Source organism: Aphanomyces astaci (genome assembly GCF_000520075.1).
Source record: "Aphanomyces astaci strain APO3 unplaced genomic scaffold supercont1.30, whole genome shotgun sequence".
Lineage (NCBI taxonomy): Eukaryota > Oomycota > Saprolegniomycetes > Saprolegniales > Verrucalvaceae > Aphanomyces > Aphanomyces astaci.
In genome coordinates this window covers 139139-160043 of record NW_009798293.1, presented here as the reverse complement: position 1 = coordinate 160043, position 20905 = coordinate 139139, and the positions used below count along the sequence as shown (strand labels likewise).

The 20905-nt window shown below is 56.2% G+C and overlaps 12 protein-coding genes across 13 annotated transcripts; 7 read left to right on the top strand and 5 right to left on the bottom strand.

Moving 5' to 3' along the window:
• The first annotated feature begins 44 nt into the window (after positions 1–44).
• Positions 45–1340, top strand: H257_10727. Of its 2 annotated transcripts, none has more exons than XM_009837367.1 (2): positions 45–1004; positions 1057–1340. In XM_009837367.1, exon 1 carries the CDS (start codon positions 177–179, stop codon positions 603–605), a length of 429 nt encoding a protein of 142 aa, XP_009835669.1. In that variant the 5' UTR covers positions 45–176; the 3' UTR covers positions 606–1004; positions 1057–1340. The 2 variants fall into 2 exon arrangements, with proteins under 2 accessions (XP_009835669.1, XP_009835668.1); XM_009837366.1 differs by having other exon boundaries at positions 49–1004; positions 1044–1340.
• A 2345-nt stretch (positions 1341–3685) lies between these two features.
• Positions 3686–5853, top strand: H257_10726 (hypothetical protein). Its single transcript, XM_009837365.1, has one exon. It carries the CDS (start codon positions 3701–3703, stop codon positions 5768–5770), a length of 2070 nt encoding a protein of 689 aa, XP_009835667.1. The 5' UTR covers positions 3686–3700; the 3' UTR covers positions 5771–5853.
• Positions 5854–5949: 96 nt separating this feature from the next.
• Positions 5950–7722, top strand: H257_10725 (hypothetical protein). The gene has a single exon (XM_009837364.1). It carries the CDS (start codon positions 6649–6651, stop codon positions 7105–7107), a length of 459 nt encoding a protein of 152 aa, XP_009835666.1. The 5' UTR covers positions 5950–6648; the 3' UTR covers positions 7108–7722.
• A 97-nt stretch (positions 7723–7819) lies between these two features.
• Positions 7820–8964, top strand: H257_10724 (hypothetical protein). Its single transcript, XM_009837363.1, has one exon. The coding sequence runs from the start codon at positions 8030–8032 to the stop codon at positions 8357–8359; it is 330 nt and encodes a 109-aa protein (XP_009835665.1). The 5' UTR covers positions 7820–8029; the 3' UTR covers positions 8360–8964.
• Positions 8965–9088: 124 nt separating this feature from the next.
• H257_10723 (hypothetical protein) lies at positions 9089–9862 on the bottom strand. The gene is made up of 2 exons (XM_009837362.1): positions 9598–9862; positions 9089–9416 (listed from the first exon to the last, which is right to left on the bottom strand). The coding sequence occupies exons 1-2, from the start codon at positions 9711–9713 to the stop codon at positions 9281–9283; spliced, it is 252 nt and encodes an 83-aa protein (XP_009835664.1). The 5' UTR covers positions 9714–9862; the 3' UTR covers positions 9089–9280.
• Positions 9863–9890: 28 nt separating this feature from the next.
• On the bottom strand, positions 9891–12299 carry H257_10721 (hypothetical protein). Its single transcript, XM_009837360.1, has 4 exons — positions 11988–12299; positions 11873–11938; positions 11729–11815; positions 9891–11639 (listed from the first exon to the last, which is right to left on the bottom strand). Exons 1-4 carry the CDS (start codon positions 12264–12266, stop codon positions 11400–11402), a joined length of 672 nt encoding a protein of 223 aa, XP_009835662.1. The 5' UTR covers positions 12267–12299; the 3' UTR covers positions 9891–11399.
• Positions 9951–11359, top strand: H257_10722 (hypothetical protein). The gene has a single exon (XM_009837361.1). It carries the CDS (start codon positions 9986–9988, stop codon positions 11264–11266), a length of 1281 nt encoding a protein of 426 aa, XP_009835663.1. The 5' UTR covers positions 9951–9985; the 3' UTR covers positions 11267–11359.
• Positions 12300–12757: 458 nt separating the features above from the next.
• Positions 12758–15913, top strand: H257_10720 (hypothetical protein). The gene is made up of 11 exons (XM_009837359.1): positions 12758–13087; positions 13160–13241; positions 13287–13502; positions 13545–13631; positions 13687–13811; positions 13866–14226; positions 14295–14422; positions 14505–15138; positions 15190–15387; positions 15441–15596; positions 15685–15913. Exons 1-11 carry the CDS (start codon positions 12795–12797, stop codon positions 15850–15852), a joined length of 2448 nt encoding a protein of 815 aa, XP_009835661.1. The 5' UTR covers positions 12758–12794; the 3' UTR covers positions 15853–15913.
• H257_10719 (hypothetical protein) lies at positions 15859–16958 on the bottom strand. Its single transcript, XM_009837358.1, has 6 exons — positions 16856–16958; positions 16776–16809; positions 16646–16707; positions 16380–16603; positions 16089–16326; positions 15859–16049 (listed from the first exon to the last, which is right to left on the bottom strand). The coding sequence occupies exons 1-6, from the start codon at positions 16943–16945 to the stop codon at positions 15942–15944; spliced, it is 756 nt and encodes a 251-aa protein (XP_009835660.1). The 5' UTR covers positions 16946–16958; the 3' UTR covers positions 15859–15941.
• Positions 16959–17605: 647 nt separating this feature from the next.
• H257_10718 (hypothetical protein) lies at positions 17606–18825 on the top strand. The gene has a single exon (XM_009837357.1). It carries the CDS (start codon positions 17614–17616, stop codon positions 18673–18675), a length of 1062 nt encoding a protein of 353 aa, XP_009835659.1. The 5' UTR covers positions 17606–17613; the 3' UTR covers positions 18676–18825.
• Positions 18826–18998: 173 nt separating this feature from the next.
• H257_10717 (hypothetical protein) lies at positions 18999–19397 on the bottom strand (the record flags this gene model as incomplete). Its single annotated transcript, XM_009837356.1, has 1 exon — positions 18999–19397. One exon carries the CDS (start codon positions 19395–19397, stop codon positions 18999–19001), a length of 399 nt encoding a protein of 132 aa, XP_009835658.1.
• Positions 19398–20589: 1192 nt separating this feature from the next.
• Positions 20590–20898, bottom strand: H257_10716 (hypothetical protein; the record flags this gene model as incomplete). Its single annotated transcript, XM_009837355.1, has 1 exon — positions 20590–20898. One exon carries the CDS (start codon positions 20896–20898, stop codon positions 20590–20592), a length of 309 nt encoding a protein of 102 aa, XP_009835657.1.
• Positions 20899–20905: the final 7 nt, after the last annotated feature.

The following is a 20905-nucleotide window of genomic DNA, read 5'->3' as shown; positions in this document are numbered from 1 at the left end:
AATATATTCGTATTCAGCCAATCACATCCGTTTATCACTAATTGTTCAGCATGATGATCGATTGATTCTTCATGGAGATGGATGGCCCTTTCATCTCTACCGACACGTAAACGCTGCTACTACCTAGCCTCTATTCTCCCCTAGGAACTACTACTACTCTATGGCGGCGATGGGCCATGTTCGAACGTCGGGAGCGAATTGGACCGCAGGAACTGTCGGCCAATGTACGTGCGACTGAGCTGATCCACGGACACGTTCGCTGTTCCAAACGCGCGACGCATGGCGACAAACGCATCCGTGCTGTCGGACCATCGCTCTGCCGCTTCGAGGGCCACCATCCATTCGACATAGGTTTCCACGGTCATGGCCGTCCCTCTCGCGTTCATCTGGTCCACCACAGCCATGGCCTCGGCCGCTCGTCCTCCTTCATTCAACAGCCGCATCACGACCGCATACGAGTCCCCACGGACGAGCACGAACTTCTTCTTGGCCGCTTGAATCGGTTGTTCTTGTTCGTCGTCTTCCAAGGCGGTCAATGCGTCGAGGAAGGCCCGCGCGTCGTCCAGGACATTCACCTGCCTTGTGATGGACATCACTTCAAATAGTTGAAACACCCGGAGCACCAGGAGCGACGCGTCATCTTGTTGGTCGTCCAGCGCGCGTTCAAGCAGCTGCCACTGGGGGTCCAATACGTGGCTCGTGACCGCGTGCAGGTCCACGGGGACATCCGACGCCCGCGGCGGCGCCTCCAGGCACCGCTTCCACGCGTCCAGGTACACTTGGAAGGCCACGCCGTCGGGGCGGACGTTGTGCTGCACGAGCATCGCATCGTACACGTCCATCGCTTGGCGCGGCTGGTCGGCTTTCAAGCACTTGACCATCACCAGCGTGAAGGGGACGGCCGACGGAGCGATGCCTTCCTCTCGAGTCATCTCGCGAAGCAGCCGCTGCATGTCCCCGACAGAATGCGCAGGCGATTGCAGCAGCGAGTGCAGCATGTGACTGTATGTGACAACGTTCGGGTTGAGTTTTGAGGACGACAGTGATTCGTTGTAGGGCTTGTGTGATAGCCTAGTGGTCAAATCCGCCGCCGCCGCCTTCAAGTCGGCCAGGACCATGAACGCCATGTCCACGTCCCTGCGCACGCAACATGCACGCAGGAGCGCGTTGTACACGCCAACGTCCATCGACGTGGACGCCGGCAGGTCCAGCAGCAGCCGCCGCGCGTCGTCGATGTGGCCGGCCGACGCGAGGAGCTTGATGTAGCGCATATACGTCGTGGCTGTGGGAGTGAGCCCCATGTCTTGCAGCCCTAATGCCCAATATATGTGAGTTCCATCGCATCCCAGGAATACGATAGATAGCAGCCGATGGGAGGTCCATGTGGGCTTGAAGTCGCAGCAGCAACATCATGATAATACTTGGAAAACTCTACAGGTTGGCTATTGGGGTGTGGAGAATGCAAGTACCGTAGAAGAGGGTCGAGGCTTCGTCCAAGTGGTTGGTCTTGGCGCAGACGTGGATGGCGGCGTTGAAGACGTCGACGATGGATGCTTGCGCATGCTTAAGGGGGGAGGACGGCGAAGGGGTGGACGTGGTGGCGATGCTGATGTTGGAGTGGAGGTACGCCATGGCAGCTTCAAATTGGCCAGCGTTGGCACACGCGAGCAGCACCACCGAGTGCGTTTCATTCGTGGGGGCCACGCCCTCTTTCGACTGTTCACCACAGCCACAAGTTAGCCATCAAAGAAATAGAAAACAGGTAAGTAGTATACGTATCTGTACCATGAGTTGGCTCAAGGCGATGGCATCCCGCCACAACCCGTGGACGCGGCACACGTCCAGCGCACTGTGGCACACATCCCGAGGCACAGCTGACATGTCGGAAGCCGAGGTGAACAGCGTCCGGACGAATGGCAGCACATCGCGAGGACGGAGACACTGCACGAGGCAGAACAGGCCAGAGGTCGTGGGGGTCAACTTTTCTTGGCACATGGTGTCGTAGTGCCGTCGCACGATGTCGGAAATGGCATTGCTACACATCAACGATGTAGTACACAAATAATATACATCCTAAAGCAAAATCTTGGCCGTATTTTGCCTTGCTACAGTAGCTACGATAAAACAATCTACTCCAAATAAACGTCCAAGTGCTTTTGCATACAAACAGGGTACGTACGTCCAGGGCAGTCTGGCGTACCCCTTGAACAAGATGCCGTAGGACGCAGCGTTTGGCAGCACGGGCATGTACTCGAAGAGCAGCTCGGCGATGTCCATCTGGGAACGGAGACAGCACGCATGGAGGGCGCTATTGCACGCGACGACGATTGCATTGCGGCCCTTGGACAGCTCGTACGTTTCCAGCGACTGGAGCACCGCCGGTCTGTCTTGCATGGGGCCATGCACCAATGCCAGGCGGAAGCTGTGCATGTCGGCATGGCCAGATTGCACCATCGCATGGAGCAACGTCGTCACACGTTTCGGGTGTACACTGCCCAACATGCCCAAGAGGACGTTGAACGTCGGCGTGTGCGGCGAACTTGCCCGGAAACGTTCCCAAACAAAGCCCACGACCGCCTCCGTGCCTCGGGGCGACAGATGCAGGCGGCGTAGCACGGGCAGCACGTGCTCCAGTAGCGTGTTGGGGCGGCTGGTGCAGTAAAGAGCTAGACACTGAACGGCCCCGTCGACGTCGCCCGCCTGGTCAGCCACATGCATGGCGGCTGCATAGATGGCGCCGTCCAAGCCAACCCCAAGACCCCTTTGCTTGAGACTTGTGAGCCACGGCAAGAGCGCGTCCGATGGCAAACTCTTGAGGACGAGGAGTGCCATTTTACGGGTAGGTTGGAGGCGGTGGGTGGTCACGGCGTCGTGGAAGAGCACGGCCATGGATGTGTCGTCGTCTGAGGCGTCGCGTTCGGCCAAGACAGACAGCAAATGCGTGTACACCTGCACCGTCGGTGCCAGCTGGTCGGTGGTCAACATGGTCTGCCAAAATCGCCACGCTTGGGTCATGTTGTGGGACGGAATGCACGCTTGGATTGCGCCTTGGTACGATGCGACTGAGCGAGGAATGCCGCGACGGGTCATGTCGAACAACAGCAGGCGTGCTCGGGCCACGTCTCCTTGCCACCCACACGAGTCCAACGCGATGTCGAAGCTCCGTGTGTCGAGGAGGTGGAGCGAGTCCATGTGCTGGAAGGTGGACACCACCGTCGCATGTCGCCCTTCACGGGACAAAGACTTGAGCACCGTGTTGTATGTCCGAGTGGAAGGCGCCACTGCTGGATGTACCTGAGTCTGCATAAAGTTGAGCGCTTCTCTCGCGGACGAGCTGTGCAACGTGCGTCCAGCATCCGCGACGAGCTTGTCGAACTCGTCTTGGCTGAGAGCGACTTGCTTCAGCCGCAATTGATTCAGCAGCGTCTGTGCATGCACAAGGGACTTGGCTGCTCGTGCCGCTCGGCCAGCACTGATCACCTTGGCGGAGCTCATCATGTGGCGATGTTCAACGCGCGAATGTGATTGGTCGTATTGGACAATACTTTGCCAACCAATCAAGTCACCCTATTTCAAATAGAGTGATTGGATTCGTGATAACTGTAATTGTTTTCAGCGAATCAAACCGAGTCATTTGTCCAATGGTGGCCTGTCGGCGGTTTATGATTGGAGACCAACCAAAGCTCATTGTTGAAGTGCCATGTCCGGAGTGGTGAATCCGTCCGTGCTGGATGGCGAGCTCTCGTTCAGCGCGTGCGACTTTGGCCTGGACAAGCGGCTGAGCAAGGCATGCGCGAAAATGCAATTCGTGCATGCAACCCTTGTACAGAAGCATTGCATCCCGCTGGCACTTCAAGGCAAGGACCTGTTGGTGCGCGCGCGGACAGGGTCGGGGAAGACGGCGGCATTTTGCTTGCCTGTGCTGCAGAAGCTTCTGGCGGCGCACTCCCCCACGACCAAGAAGAGCATTAAGGCTCTCATTTTGGTCCCGACCAAGGAACTGGTGGACCAAACCAAGGCGCATCTGTGGGAGCTGATGTACTACTGCCGCGACATTGTGTCCGTGCTGGGACTCAGTGGGCAGACCGTGAACGCCCAACAAGCTCTGCTTCGCGACCTGCCGGACATCTTGATCACGACGCCCAGTCGGCTCGTGGTGCATCTGGACGCGGGCAACGTCGACCTCAAGCATTCCGTGCACACGGTCGTGATGGATGAGGCGGACATGATCCTGTCGTTCGGGTACGGCGACGACGTCAAGAAGATCTTCAACGCGCTGCCCAAGATCTGCCAGCACTTTTTCATGTCTGCCACGCTCAGTCCCGAGCTGGACGCGCTCAAGAAGGCGCTGCTGCACAACCCGGCCGTGGTCAAGCTCGAGGAAGGGTCGTCGGATGGCAAGCTGACCCAGTACTACCTCCCCGTGGCCAAAAAGGACAAGGACCTGCTTCTGTACGCGCTCATCAAGCTAGGCATTGTGCACGGCAAGATCATCTTCTTTGTCAACTCGACGTCGGCCGCGTACCGCCTCAAGTTGTTTTTCGAGCAATTTCTCATCCCAGCCGCCGTGTTGAACTCGCAGTTGCCCCACAACTCTCGCCAGCACATCATTGAACAGTTCAACCGAGGCCTGATCGACTACTTGATTGCCACGGACGACAGCATGGACAAGGACGAGGGCGAAGATGAGGATGACGAAGACGAGGATGACGACATTGGTGACGACGAAAGCGATGACGAAGAAGAAGACGTGGTTGAAGAAGAAGAGGACGAAGGTGACGATATTGGTGACGATATTGGTGACGAAAGCGATGACGAAAGCGATGACGACATTGGTGACGACGAAAGCGATGACGAAGGGGATGACGATCTTGACCAAGGGGATGACGATCTTGATGATGACGAAGGACAAGCGCCGTTGTTGAAGTCCAAGTCGTCCAACTCGACCCGCGACCAAGCGTTTGGCGTGGCCCGCGGCGTGGACTTTCGCGGCGTGAGCTTTGTCGTCAACGTGGAATTCCCTAAAAGCGTCAAATCGTACACGCATCGGATCGGACGGACGGCGCGCGGCGGCGCCAACGGCACGGCCATCTCGCTCGTGGCGACCAACGACGCGGCCGAGACCAAGGCGCTGACCCGCGTGCAGTCCAAGCAGAGCCCCGTGGTGCTCGAGTCGCAGGACGTGCTCAGTCAGCCGGCGCCCCTCGCGTTTGACATCAAAGACATCGACTGCTTCCGGTACCGCGTGGAGGACGTCCGCCGCGCCGTGACGGGCATCGCCGTGCGCGAGGCCCAGCTGAACGACGTGAAGAAGGAGATGCTGAATTCAGACAAGCTGCGCGCACACTTTGAGGACCACCCGCGGGAACTCAACCTGCTCCAGCATGACAAACAGGTGGGCAAGGCGCGCATCCAGCCGCACTTGGGCACGATCCCAGCGTACTTGGTCCCCACGGCACTTCAGGCACCCGCACCGTCCAAGAAGCGAAAGAGCCACGGCGGCGCATACAAGAAGAACCACAAGCGACGGACAGACAACGACCCCCTGCACACGTTCACCCACGAAGAGGGCGGGGGCGAAGCAGGGGCCTCCAAGAAGCAAAAGGCCCGCCAGCAAGCAGAGGAGGACCGCATCCACGACGGCAACGCCGGCATCGGCGTCAGCACATCCGGCCGACAAAAGTGGAAGGCGGCGCGCAAGAAGGGCCATTACAACCCCAAGACCATCGCCAAGCGCGAACGCAAGGCGCGCCTTGGTGCCAAGCATTAAGTACACACAACACGACTCATAACATACAACCACGTCCTAGTACCTACTACTAGTAGTACCTTCCCATGGTTGCTTGGCCCTGATTGCGTATACAGTATTGTGTGTTGACTTATACAAGGTAGTTTCGTGCATTGGATTCTAAATGCACAACAAACAACACTACATGAACCAAGCAAGGATCGATATCAAAAGCGAGCAAGGAATAACTCACTCGGCACTCCAAATATTAACAACTGTAAAGTGCCTTTCAAACCGTCATACTAGTAGGTAGCTACCTCCTACTAGTACCTACTACCACTACTCCAACGTTCTCCAATAAACACACACGCCACTGGGGACTCCCCTTGTCATCGACTACTGGTAGGAATGGATCTGGTCATCCCAGTCGAATGTACTTGTGCGGTCTCGAATCCACAAACGGCTGCGACGGCAGGCTCGGCCGACGGGGCAAATCGGGGGCGCCTTCGCGGATGTTGTCGTTGTTCATGTGCACAAGGGCCTGGCGCACGGCGTTTGGGGCGTCGTCAAAGTGAAAATGCTTGACATGGTGCAGCGTGTCGCTAAAGTGGACGCGGCACCCGCGGCGGTTGAGCGCGCGCAACTTGACGGCCTTCTTCATGGGCGTGGGGAAGAACGACGTCAGGTACGGACTCAGGGCGAGGGGGGCGACGAGGCGGCGGATGGCGGGCGCGTCTCGCGTCGCCAGGTCGGCTTCGATGGCCAGCATCGTCTGGTTGAGCTGGTTGGCGGAGAAGCAGTCGAGGGGCATGAGGTAGTCCATCGCTTCCTTAATGATCTCCGCCACGTCTCGCGCGTCGGGCATGTCTGGATTCGCGACGCGGCAGGCCACCACGAGCTTCTCCACATGCCAGTGAAAGATGCGCGCCTTGGCCGGATTCCGCCGCACCAGCTCCACGGGCGACGGGGGGGGCTCGTCGACGGACATTGCTGCCACTGGTGATGTCACCTTCGACGGTGGCGAGGGCGGTTGTGGTTGGACGTCCCTGATGGATGGGGGCGGCGGAGAGGACGATGGCGGGGGAGTCGACAGGGTGGCGTGCTCCGGAAGGGCCAGAGGAGGGTCGTCCGTGTTAATCATCTCGACATCGTCGGGCGGTGGCGGCGTCGAGGCCAAGTCGATGGGGGGGGTGTCTGTAGAGGAAGGGTCGATTTGTTCCATGTCTGCTGTTGTCGATGTTGTGGTGGCGGTGGTTATGGGGTCGGACGTGATGGGGGCCTCGATCGTCATGTGGGCAAACCACGTCTGGAACTGCGTCTGCCGAGTGCGGAGGCGGGCCTGGCATCGCCTTCGCTCTGTCGCGGTATTCTTGATGTAGTGGTAGATGTACATCATCGCCATCTTGTGGAACTGGGCAGACACATCTACTTGGAATGCAGCATACGCGGCCGGTCCCACCGCTTGCAGGTTTTTCTTGATGATGTCGCGTCGCTTCTTCAGCGCCGTCACTCGCACGAGCATGTCGCCCATTTCCTTCATCGTGGCCGCGGGACGGGTAGTGAGTGCCGACGGAACAGCATCCAACTTCACCAGCACGAGACTGTCCATGGAATGGACGAGTCGTTGCGTGTCCGTGAGTTTCGCCACCACCTGGGGAAACAAGATCACGTCGTGGTGCCCGTAGTACCGAAGCACGACATCACCCGACATGCCTTGCAACGTCCACAACAAAGGACACTTGGCCACGCGAGTTAAAGTATACATCGATGGGCCAGTAGATCCCCCGGTCTCTGAGATGTGTCTGCTCCTGTTCGACGGATGACGAGCCTCCTCGGGAGGCACAGATGCTGCTGTACCGAGGCACACTAAGCGAGATAGTAGCTGCCTAATCTCACACGTCCATGCTGTCAACTCCATGCGAACGTGGACGTCGGCATCGATCGTTGCCGCCGACGTGGACGTTCCATCTGCATTGTCCACCATCAACACTGCGTTCCAAACTGTTGTATCGCTCTACTAGTAGTACTTTTGTGTGAAAGCGTAGTTCGAAGGTTGCGTGATATGGATAAATGTATTAAATAACGAATTTCGAAGACAACTGTTGTATTGTCATTACTATTAGTAAGCATCTAGTAGCTTCGCCAACATGATGCAACATCCATCACACCACAATCCTACACAACCCCTTCGCTCCTCACGCTCCATAGGGCGCCTCGTGGTAATGGTCATTCGTTCCCGACGCCAGCACCGACGCGACATGCTCATCTCCCTCTTGCTGTGCCTTCACCTTCTTCCGATACATGAAGTACATTGCGGCCGCTCCAACAAGTCCCAGCGTGCCACATGCTGACCCGACGGCAATCGCCGTAGTCTGGTCCGTCCCGCTCCCACCCTTTGCAGAGGACAGAGGCGGCGATACATACGCAGGAGCGCTGGTCGTGGTAACTATCGGTAGTTGCCCGATGCAAGGAGTGGACGACGTCACCGTCGCGTCGCATCCATACCCCGGCGGACACACGACCGTTCCATTCGCCAACTTTGTGGCGGGAGATGCATACCCGGACGCCCCGAAGCCAGTGCCGACGCAACGGTACTTCTCACCGACCACCAAGGTCGGAACCGGAGATTGAATGCAATCGCATGACGAAGGGCAGGTCCAAATACCGTTCCATCCGTTGCACTGGGACTTGCACCGCAAGCTGTTGTCGGCTACGCCCAATGGTTTATCGATGAAGGCAGACACGGCGGCAACGTCGCCGGCACTGCCGCCCCCAATGTACGCGAGGTACTGCAGCGCGGACTTGTAATTGAGACCGTCGAGGTCTTTCAGAACATGGGTCGTAGAATAGCTGCATTGTCGTTGGGTCTTGGCACGACAGGTGGCGGGGTCGCAACACACATAGCCGATCGGACACGCCGACGACTTTGTTGGCGCGACGCACATGCTACTGCCGAAGGAAAGGACCGAAGTGGACCCACAGGGAGTGCTGCCGACGCATTGGTTATCGCATGATGGGAATGTATCAAGGAGGGTGTCCAAGCTAATTCCGTTTGCGGTAACGAGGGTTGTCGGTCCGCGGCCATTGAGGAGCTGCGCCGCGTCAATGGTGCTGATGGTGGCCGAGGTTGTTGGAGTCATCATGCCCAACAGGAACAGTAGCTTCACTTGCATGACCACTGACTGAGGGCCACACGGAAAGATCGCGATCTTGAAGCTTCCAGCGACAAAACCAAGCTTTCACCAATCACGGTGCGTTTTGTAGGGACACGGCATGAGCTGATTGGCTACTAGATTTAGTGCTATCCAATCAAACGACTTGATGACGATATCAAGCGACCGGATTGGCTGTGAACATGAAACACGTCGATGCAATTATTATTGTCAGTTCGTTTATCACTAGAGAATCTCCAGCACGCACATCATTCTCACGGATGTACATACCCATTCATGAAAGGCGCAAAGGTAACGGTGAAGTGGCCTTCGTTTCACTTCACCAACGGACGCTCGCACTTTTAACATGGCAAGCTATGCTATATACTGGGGGATCTCCCTAGAACACGTGTCCCTCGAGCTCAGCTTGGCTTGCACTCGCTCGGCTGTGCTGGTCCGTGTAGTAATCCGTCTCGGCGCGGAGATTGAGCAACGTGGTTGGGACTGTGCCTCTTTGCCGCGTCGTCGCTACTATCCTAGCACGCGATTGGTTCGTTTCGATCCAGCACACCCGATCTACGCCATTTGATTGGATAAATGCTAAAATATCAGCCTCGCACTGGTCAAGACTCCAAGCTTTGCCCTGGGACAATTACTGTAACAAGAAGCCACCTCACACAGCTGCAGTACATGGCTACCGCGACGGGTTTTACTTACCTCGTCACGGCAAAGTAGCTTCGCCCAACTTCTGACGTCGCCGACTTCTCGAATGGTCGAAAGCATCCCCCCATGTGGTCGATGGGGAATCTGGAATTCTGCAGATGGGAGAGCATGTCAAATGCTTGCCGTTCGTGGAGATGTGCTACCAAAGGAGAGCGAACCAACGTGACAACGGTAGGCTAAAGGCGTGACGCCCCGCTTGAAACAGCAAAGTGCTGATCGGAAAAGGGGTGTCGGCAGCCCCCGATTCTGGCACGCGGACCCTGTTTTTGTCAATTTTGACAGTGGACCTTGAAGTTCAGTGTTTCGGCCAACTGCTAGGAGAACAACGGATGGGTTCACTTTTGCATTGACGAAGTGCAAGCACAGCGCTCGACGCGGAACAATGTCGATGTGTGCTGCCTACGTCTCCGCCTTGAACAAGTCGACTACATCCACTTCCTCCGCCACGACCGCATGGCTCATCTCGTACAAGGGAGGGAAGCGCCGCAGCGCCGCCTTGGTCGCTGCTTTCCAAGCGAAGAAGACCTCCCTCGCCCTCCAACTCTTGCCCAAACTGCTTCTGAAGCAACCCAACTTTGCCGTCTGGTTGAAGGGAACGACTTGTTCGCCTTCACCTGTCGACCTCGTCGCGACTTCCACCCCTCTCACCCCTTGCGAGTCCACGGTGGTACCTGTCAACCCCGCGACAGCACTCCGCGCGCTTGTCACCACCGCCGTGGTGCAGCAGAATGCATCCCTCGAGTTGACTGCAGACGGTTGCGGCGGCGTTTACATCGTATATCCCTCCACAAGCCGCGCACCTCTCGCTGTCTTCAAACCCATGGACGAAGAGTACATGGCCCCGCAGAACCCTCGCGGGTATCGTTGCCCTGGCGCCGTCATTGGAGAAACGGCGCATCCTGTGAAGAAAGGCTTCCTCGTAGGCGACGGCGCCGCGCGCGAAGTCGCCGCGTACCTCTTGGACGCCGCCTACGATCATTTCAGCGGAGTGCCAGCAACCCATTTCGTATCGTTGCCGGTTGGAGGCACGTGGAAGGACGGGTCGGTGCAGGCATATGTCACTTCCGAAAGCTCAGCCGAAGACATCGGGACTTTGCGCTTTGGGGTGGTGGATGTGCATAAGATTGCCATCTTGGACCTCCGCCTCTTCAACACAGATCGCCATGCTGGCAACATCCTGCTGCAGACGCCGTCGTCGCCTCTGTCGTCGGCATACGCCATGGTCCCCATCGATCACGGTCTATGCCTGCCCTCGGTGGAGCACTTGGACGCCGCCACGTTTGAATGGCTGCACTGGCCGCAAGCCAAGTTCCCCCTGAGCCCTGAGGCCGCCGCGCATGTCGCCTCGTTGGACATCGACCAAGATGCCGCAACGTTGCGCGCCATTGGGCTGCCCGAAACGTCTGTCCTGACCATGCAAATCTGCACCAAGTTGCTGCAGAAAGGGGTCGAGAACGGCTTTACGTTGTACGACGTGGGGGCCGTGATGGAACGGGAAGGGTGCGGCAACCTGCCGTCCAAGCTGGAAATGCTGGTGGCAGGCGTGAAGGAGTCTGTGCAGGACATGTCGTCGCCTGGCTTCTTGATCGAGGTCGACGATGCCATCGACGCGTTGTGGGAAGCTGCAGACAAGTGCAGGGGCCGCAGCATGAGCGTATTGTGAGTAGACCAAATAAGTTAGTGTGTAGAAAATCCACCGTCGTAAACTAAAAGTACTAAATAAATTATCGCCAAAGTCGCTTGACTTTAGCCCCCCTACCAACTCTCTTTTTGAAAACCAACTAATCCAACTAGTTCTACCAGGCTAGCGACCGGGGGCTTTGCTTGCATGGCACCTGCGGCGTGAACCGTGGCTCGCTATAAATGACGGCAGGTTGCTGTCGCGGCGCCGAGAGCCCGAGGACTTGATGCTGGTCGGCCATGCCCATGTTGGAGTATGCTGCTCCACATTGCTTGCGCGAAGTATGACATGGTCGCGCTGTGCCCTTGGTGTGGAACTCGCGGTCGGTTTCCATCTTGTCTAGGTGTCGCACCACCTACAAACAAGGTCGGACGATTGGGGCTACACATAACAAGCACAAAGGCAACACAATGGGTGCAACATGAGAATCTGATGGGTTATTACCACATGACGGTCGATGGTGCCTTGCCGCGAAGAGTCAAACACGAGGAAGAGCATGTCAATGTCACTCGACGACAGCTCCACGGCATCCTGCGCAAAGTCAGACCGAGGCATGTGATCTGCGATGGAGAGTGTGAGACGACGTACGTGGGCTTCAGCGAGCACTTGGTTGTGCTCCAACATGTCTGCTTTCGTCAAGAAAGGATTGGCGTCCTACGACAAGTCAACATCCAAGGACGTGATGACGCGTGGTGGGCATTACCCCGTCCAGTTTGGAGAAAGCGCGCCGCAAGCAAGGCACAAGACGCTCCGACAGCTTGGGATGGTGGCGGGAAGAAGGGGTCGGTGCGGTGTGGGGCAATGGCATTTGGGCCAAAGCGGTCGAGAGCGGTAATGGCGGAACTGCCTGCGAGTGGGGAAGCGCCGGTAAGACGGACGATTGTGGGTCTGGGTTAGATGAGGTATGGGGCCGAGGGCCGTCACGACTGCGCAGGACGCGTGGTTTCGGCACACCACGCCGCGGAGATCGCGTGCTCTTCATGACAATCGTGTTCTTAATATAGTAACGTTAGCGCAAGAACTGGCAAATCACATTCTGACTCTTGAAGGAATGGAGCTTCATTTGGCAGATTTGTAGCGCAAATCACTTCCTGCTTTCCGCTTAAACAATGGCTAGAAGGGAAAAATGTAGCTTTGTGCGCCGCCACTTGAGATTGTACGGGAGAACGGGGCGTTACAGGGTCGTGATAGAAGAATCCTCGGTGGTAATCCGAGCCGGAGCTTTTCACTCTATCTACACCACGTACAGACCAGACACGGATGATCCTACCTACTGTAGGTACTCTCCTCCAGGTCGACACTATAGCTTTCTATCGTTAACGTTAAAAGCGTTGTTGGGGCCACGGAGGTTGGAGCTCCTACGACCAGGCTGAGTATTGAAAGTAATTTTCCGGATAATCTCGTTCCGAGGATTCCATTTAACCGGAAATGAAACGGACAAAAGCGAAACCCCCACGGGATTTGGAAAACGACCGACCCCGTTAGTGTTGAATCGAGAGCAGCAACAGCGATGACTCTGTCCCACGACGATCAGTTTACGGAGGAAGATGACGTCGAGGAAGAGGTCGTCCTGACCGTCAAAGGCAGTCATCGTCCGTCCAAGCTCATGATCCCCGAACCCAGCGACAAAGCTCCCAACTTGTACGCCGACAGTCCCCGTGCGAGTCGTTCACCGCCGAGTCTGTCCAAGACAGAAGCGAAGCGCCGCCAAGCGATCGGATGTGGTTCTCTTGTGGCTCTCATGCTCTCTGTGATCGTGTGCATTGCCATGATTCGCGTCTTGTCGGGCAACGAGCACTTGAGGTATCCATCGTCATGAACCAACCTCCCAAACATATCTTGAACTCATCTGAACATGTATATCTTATTCATTAGCGCTCTTACTCCCAACCAAAAGAACTTCATGCTCGCAACCAAGGCCGCCGGCGCGAAGGAGACTCTGACGTACTACACACGGGTATGACAGTCCCATCGAGCGTTGAACGATGACATTGTGCCTTAGGAATCGCGATTGGCAGGCAGCACGGGCGACCTCGCCATGGCCGAGTACATTGTCGAGAAGGCGCGGGACTTCGGATTTCCCGAAGATAACGTAAAGTTGAGCGACTACGAGCTCCTCCTGAACGAGCCTTTGTCCATTCGAGTCGGAGTCGTCGGCGAAGACGGCAAGCCCGACAACGTCTTCGACCTCACAGCCACCGTCAAGGACAAGTCCAAGGTACATCGTCACATATGTACTCCGTCTCATGGACTGGTGTAGCCGGTACCGTATCACTTTTACTCGAAGAATGGCACCGCGCGAGGGCACCTCGTGTACGCACACTATGGGCGCACCCAAGACTACAACGTACATCATCTCACATCTGAGTTCGTTACAGCTCATCTCAACATGATTCCCCCAGGCGCTGCGAAATGCCGGGGTCAACCTCACCGACGCCGTGCTGATCGTGCGACTTGGTCGCATCTCGCTGCCCGCCAAGATCCAGCTGGCCAAAGATATTGGCGCTGTCGCCGTGTTGACATACAGGTAGACATAACGTCGTCTTCAGTCCCAGTCACTCGACTTGTTTGGGTGTTCCAGTGACCCAGCGGACAACGGCAGCCTTCGCGGCAAGCAGTGGCCCAATGGTCCGTACCAGCCCAACGACCGCGCCGCGTTTGGCTCGGTGTACATGGGCAACGGCGACCCGTCGACTCCCGACGACGTGTCTGTGCCGGGCATCGAACGCCTGCCGCAGGACCTGATCTTCTCGGACGACAACACGCGCAACTTCATTCCGCACGTCGTGAGCGTGCCCATCTCGGCCGACGTCGCGGCGGCGCTCCTCGTGACCATCAAGGCCGGTCCGTCTGCGTCCCAGATCTTTCCCAACTTTGTGAGCGGTGTCGACGCTGCAAACTTGTGCGGTGCCAGCACGTCCACGGTGTTTGTGGACAACGTGGTATGACATTGTGTTTGTGGAGATAGAAATGGATGGCTGCGGTGGACTGAACGTGTGTTTCATATTAGCACAAGTACGTGGTCAAGAAGACGTGGAACGTGGTGATTTCACTCGAAGGCACGCGCGAAGCGGATCGCATTGTGCTGGTGGGCAGCCAGCGCGACTCGGCCATTTCCGGCGCCACCGACCCCGGCAGGTACCCCCCCACCTCGTAGAAATGTCCTAGAACGTTCCGTGTGATGTGTCGCTCGAGTAACCAACCGGCTCTGTGTAGTTAGTGGCAACGCCGTGTTCATTGAGCTCCTGCGGGGGTTGGGGGCCCTCCTCGGTCAAGGGTGGGCGCCGCACCGCACGATCTTCTTGGCGTCGATCGATGCCGAAGACTACGGCAACGTCGGGACGGCGGAGTGGATCGATAAGCACGCGTCCAACTTTGCCAGTCGCGCAGTTGTATTTATGAACATCCGTGACCCGGTGCTCGGGCCCGGGTCGCTGACCGTCGAAGCCAGCTCGTCCCTGCGCACGATGCTGTACCTGACGACGCTGGGCGTGGCCAATCCGGACGCGTCCTCCACGCCCACGGCCGAGCCGACGTCGCCGTCGTCCGTCGCCGGGCACTCCAACATGACGATGGTGTGGGAGGACCTGTCCAACGCCGTGTCCGACTCGATCTATTATTATTGGCTCAAGCAAACCAAGGCGCAGTCGCCCAAGGCGGTCGTGCCGGCTGTGCTGACCCCCGGGTCGCGCCACATCCTGTCGCCGTTCGTGGGCCGGCTGGGGGTCCCCGTCGTGGAGATGGGCTTCGACGCCGGATTCTCCACGGGAGTGGAGGACACAACGTACGACACGCTCGAGTGGATGAAGAGCTTTGGCGACCCGTCGTTTACGTTTCATCGGGCCGCGGCCCAGGTATGTTTTGGATTACGTCATCTGATCATGATGTGATCATGGTGGTGGTAGCTGTACGGCAGTGCGCTGCTGACGTTCACCGACGCCGTGTTCCTCCCATACGACTTTGCCGAATACGCCAAGGATTTGCGCACGGGCAAAGACGAACTCGCGCGGGTGCTCAAGACGTTTGGCGCGATTTCGTTGAATTTGGACCGGTTGGAGCGGGCGATCACGACGTTTGAAAAGGCGGCGCACCACGCCAACACGGTACAGCTACTTCAACTTGACATGTCATAGTGACATGCGTCTGATACATGTAGGAAATGACGTTGATGCAAGACGAGATGCTGGACGTGCTGAACGGCCAGATGGTCGTCGACGTCAAGCGCGCGAGGGACATGAACAACCGCCTCATGATGACCGAGCGTGCGTTCCTGTTCCCCGAAGGGCTGCCTGGCAAGCCGTGGCTCAAACATGTACGTACGCATGCGTCGACTTGGTTCAACATTCCACAAACGTGGTAGAGTCGTGTTCTTATATCGAGGGTGCATGTATGTATCGTAGTCGGTGTACGGACATTCCGTGTGGAACGACTACAACGTGACCTTGTTCCCGGGCGTGTTCAACGCACTGAGCGACAGCAGCGTCATCGATGCCAAGCACCAGTTGCATCGGTTGTGCCGCGCGATCGAAGACGCCACGGACGCGCTGGCGGCGGTTGCATTGACGTAACCCCCATATTTCACACTAAAACGCGTATTTCTATATAACGTATTATATTTCTCGCATCCCAGCGTGTCTCTTTGTTATAAATCGACCGCCTAGCTGTTGTGTTGGCCTTTGAGGTGGGGCTGGAGTTCGTAGCAGCTCTTGTTGGGGCCTTTTTTGTGGTAAATGCAAATTTCGCGCAAGATTTCTTTCAAATACGCCTAAAAAATCGTGAAAAAAGGATGAAAAAATGGCCAAACCTCGGGTTGACGGCAATGCAAATTGAGTTCCTTGAGCGGCCAATAGTCGCGTTTTTCGAATTGTTTGAAAATTTCGTTTTTGAGCGCATCGCGGTCCATTTTGATCTTTTTGCTGTCCTTTTCCTTGTTGAACTTCAAGTCTTCCTCTTCTTCGTCGTCGCTTTCCCGTGGTTTGGGGATCTTTAGCGTGATGCTGCCCTTGACCTGCTTGGGGGTGCTCTCCAGAGGCACGACAGTGCTAAGATGGACGACTGTGAGGAGGACGGGATGGGACGAGGATGACACGTGTACCCTTTTTGCATCGACTTGAGGTATCGGTCGCCGAGTTGTTTCTTGTACAACGCGCCCGGTTGGGGCATCAACGTGCACGACTCGGTGATCTTGCCCTCGATCGCCATGCGTCCCGACCCATCTTGAGAAAACACCTTCATGGATAGGTTCGACGGGGCCAACACCGTGCGATAGTCCAACGGGATTTCTTCCGACAACGTCGACGGATTCACGCTCAGCTGGCCCTGAACAATTGATCAGTGGATGGTGCAGCGTGACGTAGGTACCTTGCGGTTGCCTGCCGCATCGCGCTTGTTCATTTTGAGGGTCCCCAACACGATTTCACTGTCTACGCATATCGGGGAGGGGGTCAGCAAGGGAACTGGTCGACAGGAATGGCCGATCACGACAACGCACCTGCGTTGGTCTTCCACGACGACCCCAGTTCCTTCTGCTCGAAACATGTCAATCTCCTTCATGACCCAAGGGGTCCTTACCGGTAATTTCACCAAGTACATCTCCCGTCCTTCGAGCTCGAGGTACACGGGCTCGACGTATTCATCTTCGTTGTCGCTTGGAGCACTCATTCCGCCTGTTGCTCCAATGGATACTGTCGGGATTCATAATATTCACACAGGTTCAGAATATACGTACTGTATAGTCAAAACGATTTGCCTTGAAATTAGCTTCCTGTTTATCCGGAATTGTGAGCATTACATCCGGTAATGGATAGCCCTACAATATGCAAAATAGACGCTTACATCCACCAACCTTACATATTCCTGTGGGCATTTTCAACGATTAACGACAGGATGAATCCAGAATGGAACGCATCGTAACGCTGCTGCTGTGGGAGCTTGTGCCATACAAAATGTGTTTGCATCGTGTTATGCAGCGTATGAATCTCCTCCGTACTACTCCAAGCTCCCCAGGCCTCTCGTTGATATTAAAGCCTCACTTGAGCTACACCCAGACGGACCAGACATGCAGCATTATCAGTACTGTACTGGCAACTTAACTGGAATTGCTCCTTGGTGATCACTGGCGCCCCGTCGTTCGAGCGACGAATACATTTAGTTTACAAGCATATTTTAGCACTTTTTAGTCCAGTTTATACTTCAATGTGTATTGATTGAAAACGTCGTGTTATAAATTGAGAGCATATATGACTACAAAATAGGTGCTTGGTACCTTACTTGACGAAGATAAAGTCCGAATGTACATTTTGACCATTCAAGGATGCCACCGGCGAAGGATGGGCATCACTTTCCATTTTGCCACCGCCCAATCAATCATGCAACGCGTGGCCATGCTCGTCCTCGCCATTGCCGCATCCACCGCCTCTGGCCGCGAGTGCGACACCACCGACTTCTCCCCGTATACGACCCAGTGGTTGCAATGCCGGCTCGCGGCAAACCTCCCCGTGACTCCCACGGGCACGGACATGCTGAACGCGTGCAAGTTCAACGATTGCGTCGTTTGGTACAAGCAGATCGCGAAGTTGTCTTGCACTTTGAACGGGTCGCCCACGACTGAACTCGGGACGATGTGCACGCCCTTGATAACCCCTCCGACGACCACCCCCAAGTCCACCACAACGACCTCCAAGCCCGCCACAACGACCCCCAAACCCGCCGTCACTCCGTCCGTAGCACCCGCCACCACCACGCGCAAGCCGTCCGGAGGTGGCGACGTCCCATGCGTGGACGCCGACTACGCGCCACTGAGCGCCATCTTCAAGACATGCCGGTCGGACTCTGGCATAGTGAACCTGACAAAGACCAACCTGCCCGTGTATTGCTCGTACGCGTCCTGTGTCACATACGTGCGCAGCTACGCGACCCTCACGTGCACGGAGGATGGGGACCCCGTGAGCATGATCGCGACCGTGTGCGACCCTTACATCAAGGACACACCCACCACAACCAAGGCGACGTCGGGAGGTAGCGCGGGCTCCGAGTGCACGGCCAACGACACGCCCACGTCCTTTCCCAAGCAGCTTCAGTCATGTCTGTACGTGGCGGGGCTCACTGCCGTGCCCACGTCGCTCTCCGGTCTCGTCGGGCTCTGCTCGTTCAACGACTGCACGCTCGCCCTCAAGATGTATGCGGGGCTGACGTGCACCGTGCAAGGGCTTCCGGCGTCGGTGGTCGCGACGGCGTGTGTGGGGGCCACCACGGCCAAGCCCACTGCTACCATCGAAGCCCCCACTTCCTCTGTCGCCCCGACCACCACCAAACCCCTAGTGATCTCGACGACCTCAGCCACGGTTGTGGGCTCATACGTTGTGGTGGCCGTCGTCGCGTTGCTGTTGTGATTATATCCGGCTAGAATAATAATTCCATTCGATTCCAAACTACTTTGGGCTACGATCCATCAGAAAGAACTAGATGTAGATATATATCCTGTGGGTAACGAACTAGCTTTGACTCGACCAATCCTACAGTGGGGTTGCCATCACCTGGACGAAATACTATAACTTAGCGCTCCCAATCCCACGTGAATATTGCCTACCAGAATGCCTATACAGCCTGTTGTGTATGCAGTTCAATGAACTTTAACAATCGACCAACGCATGTACTGTATGTAGGGCTAGACAAAAAATGAAACTTGACGTACTCTACAGGTTGACTACGTGAGTCATGGCCAGAAGGGCGCGTTCGTCCGTGCAGCGTGTCCTCTGGCTTTCGCGGCAATGGGGCAGTCCCCGACTCCGTGGCAGGCTTCGCAGTCATGGTGGTCGCGTCCACCGGCAGAAGCTTTGTCCCCAGGAACGATAAAGCTCGCCAATAGCTTGGTGCCGCATCGATGGCACGCAGACCGGACGTTGCCTCGGCAAAACCCGGCAAACTTGCGGTTGCATTGTTCGCACTCAAACCAGCCAACGCCAAGCATGTTGTTAAAGTCCACAGGGGGCACCGTGCCGTGGCAGTTGCGACACTGGTTGGACACTCCCCACCAATCGTTTCGACAGCCCTTGCACTTGAACTGCTTGATCCACGCAGCCTTGGCCTTGGCGTGCTCGAATCCGACTTCCATGGCAGAAATTGCAAAGTACGGTTGAAAAGCGAGACGAGGGGGGGGATCCAACGGACTCTTAAATTACAGCGAGTCTGTAAACACGAAATGTCCACTCCTGTATCAACAACTCAAATTGAGAACTGGGTAAAGTTGGCTTGACGCTAGCAGGAAAATGCAGTCATCCCCCCCGTCTGATGGAATACAAAACGGGGGTGATCCCCACATATATGCAATTTGTACAATATCGCATACAACGTCGTCACGGTTAGAATGTGCTGCATGGCTTTCAATCTCGGCCTGTCGTTCGTAGCGATTGAGACTCAACCACTGCTCCGACGGTTCCGTCGAACCCATGACATGCCCCTGCTTCGAACAACGTTTGAACCGTACGCGTGGCAAGAATAGAAAAAGCTCAATGGGTTTGATGCAATGGAGTTGACGGACTGGAACTCTCGGTCCTCTGCGGAGCACCAACTTACCGACGCATAAGCAACACAGCATCATGGTGCTCGTGTGTCCACGATCCTTGGCTGGTGATGAACCTGCCTGCACTATTGTGCCCTGGTGTTGCATGGGGTGATCAAGTTGCTCGAGCCATTTCCCTGGTCAGGGGTTGCATTGAATTAGCCGTCGCAATGGACCTGCAGAGCGTCCACATCATGGCTTGAAGGTCGAGCGATTATGCGGCACCTTCGCAACGGCGTTTGTGCCCGCGTACGCTTCGACGGCACGGGGAACCCGACGAGCCTGCATTCGCGGATGGAGGTATCGTTGAGGCGTCCTTCCACAATCCTAGCCCGCCAGGTTAGGTACATCACACCAGCCTTGCGCGGTCGCGCCGTTGGAGTCAAAATCTGGACGAGCGTCATCCTGCGGCAATGAAATCACACGACACAACTCCAGGGGGCCACCGTCTGTGCCAGTAAGCAAAACTAGAAATAGTTTTTAGGTTGAATATTTATCGCCGCTTGCAAAAACTCAATGACGTCATCAAAATCGTGACACACGGTGGACTGTACGAACTGATTGCTCCAGCAACTCGATCCAACAACGCCGCGACCACAAACACCATCGAGTCCGACGACCAGTCAGCAATGTATGAGTGTGCCACGTCGATATAGTAGTATATATTTACAGTTAATTACATCATGTATTATACGTACAGTATATAATAGTTGAAGTTGTTGCTAAAGTGAAAGCGCTAGCTAGTTTATGGAGTCTGTGGGGTTGTCGTCCACACAATCCGTCCGTCAGGTGTCAACGTGCGGTGGAGGTTGCAGAACGTATGGTTGGGGTCGTGCTGGTCTAGAAATTGCTTCCACTCTCGCAACGCCACCCTGTGTACTCGAACAACTTGGTCTCCAACTCCACCACTCAGCATAGCCCTGCCCACCACATCACACTTGGTTGGGTCTCTTCCACCTTCCCTTTCGGGAAGCCAGCTCTTGACATCGTCTGTCCACCCGACCCAGTCCGACGCTTTGGCTAGCCCTTGAAAAACTACGTTGGTGCAGAGCATGCTCAGG

Excerpts from the sequence above, each read along its gene's own strand:
- H257_10725 (XM_009837364.1), top strand. The coding sequence starts at position 6,649 with ATGCGCGCCTTGGCCGGATTCCGCCGCACCAGCTCCACGGGCGACGGG.
- H257_10724 (XM_009837363.1), top strand. The coding sequence starts at position 8,030 with ATGAAGTACATTGCGGCCGCTCCAACAAGTCCCAGCGTGCCACATGCT.
- H257_10726 (XM_009837365.1), top strand. The coding sequence starts at position 3,701 with ATGTCCGGAGTGGTGAATCCGTCCGTGCTGGATGGCGAGCTCTCGTTC.
- H257_10721 (XM_009837360.1), bottom strand. The coding sequence starts at position 12,266 with ATGAAGAGCACGCGATCTCCGCGGCGTGGTGTGCCGAAACCACGCGTC. Across the intron at positions 11,939-11,987 it reads CTTTCTCCAAACTGGACGGG|GACGCCAATCCTTTCTTGAC; the intron begins GTAATGCCCACC and ends GACTTGTCGTAG. Across the intron at positions 11,816-11,872 it reads AAGTGCTCGCTGAAGCCCAC|GATGCCGTGGAGCTGTCGTC; the intron begins GTACGTCGTCTC and ends GACTTTGCGCAG.
- H257_10719 (XM_009837358.1), bottom strand. The coding sequence starts at position 16,945 with ATGAGTGCTCCAAGCGACAACGAAGATGAATACGTCGAGCCCGTGTAC. Across the intron at positions 16,810-16,855 it reads TGTACTTGGTGAAATTACCG|AAGGAACTGGGGTCGTCGTG; the intron begins GTAAGGACCCCT and ends TGTTTCGAGCAG. Across the intron at positions 16,708-16,775 it reads GTCGTGGAAGACCAACGCAG|ACAGTGAAATCGTGTTGGGG; the intron begins GTGCGTTGTCGT and ends CGATATGCGTAG.
- H257_10720 (XM_009837359.1), top strand. The coding sequence starts at position 12,795 with ATGACTCTGTCCCACGACGATCAGTTTACGGAGGAAGATGACGTCGAG. Across the intron at positions 13,812-13,865 it reads GTCGCCGTGTTGACATACAG|TGACCCAGCGGACAACGGCA; the intron begins GTAGACATAACG and ends TGGGTGTTCCAG. Across the intron at positions 14,423-14,504 it reads GGCGCCACCGACCCCGGCAG|TGGCAACGCCGTGTTCATTG; the intron begins GTACCCCCCCAC and ends CTGTGTAGTTAG.
- H257_10718 (XM_009837357.1), top strand. The coding sequence starts at position 17,614 with ATGGGCATCACTTTCCATTTTGCCACCGCCCAATCAATCATGCAACGC.
- H257_10723 (XM_009837362.1), bottom strand. The coding sequence starts at position 9,713 with ATGCTCTCCCATCTGCAGAATTCCAGATTCCCCATCGACCACATGGGG. Across the intron at positions 9,417-9,597 it reads AGCTACTTTGCCGTGACGAG|GATAGTAGCGACGACGCGGC; the intron begins GTAAGTAAAACC and ends ATCGCGTGCTAG.
- H257_10727 (XM_009837367.1), top strand. The coding sequence starts at position 177 with ATGTTCGAACGTCGGGAGCGAATTGGACCGCAGGAACTGTCGGCCAAT.
- H257_10722 (XM_009837361.1), top strand. The coding sequence starts at position 9,986 with ATGTCGATGTGTGCTGCCTACGTCTCCGCCTTGAACAAGTCGACTACA.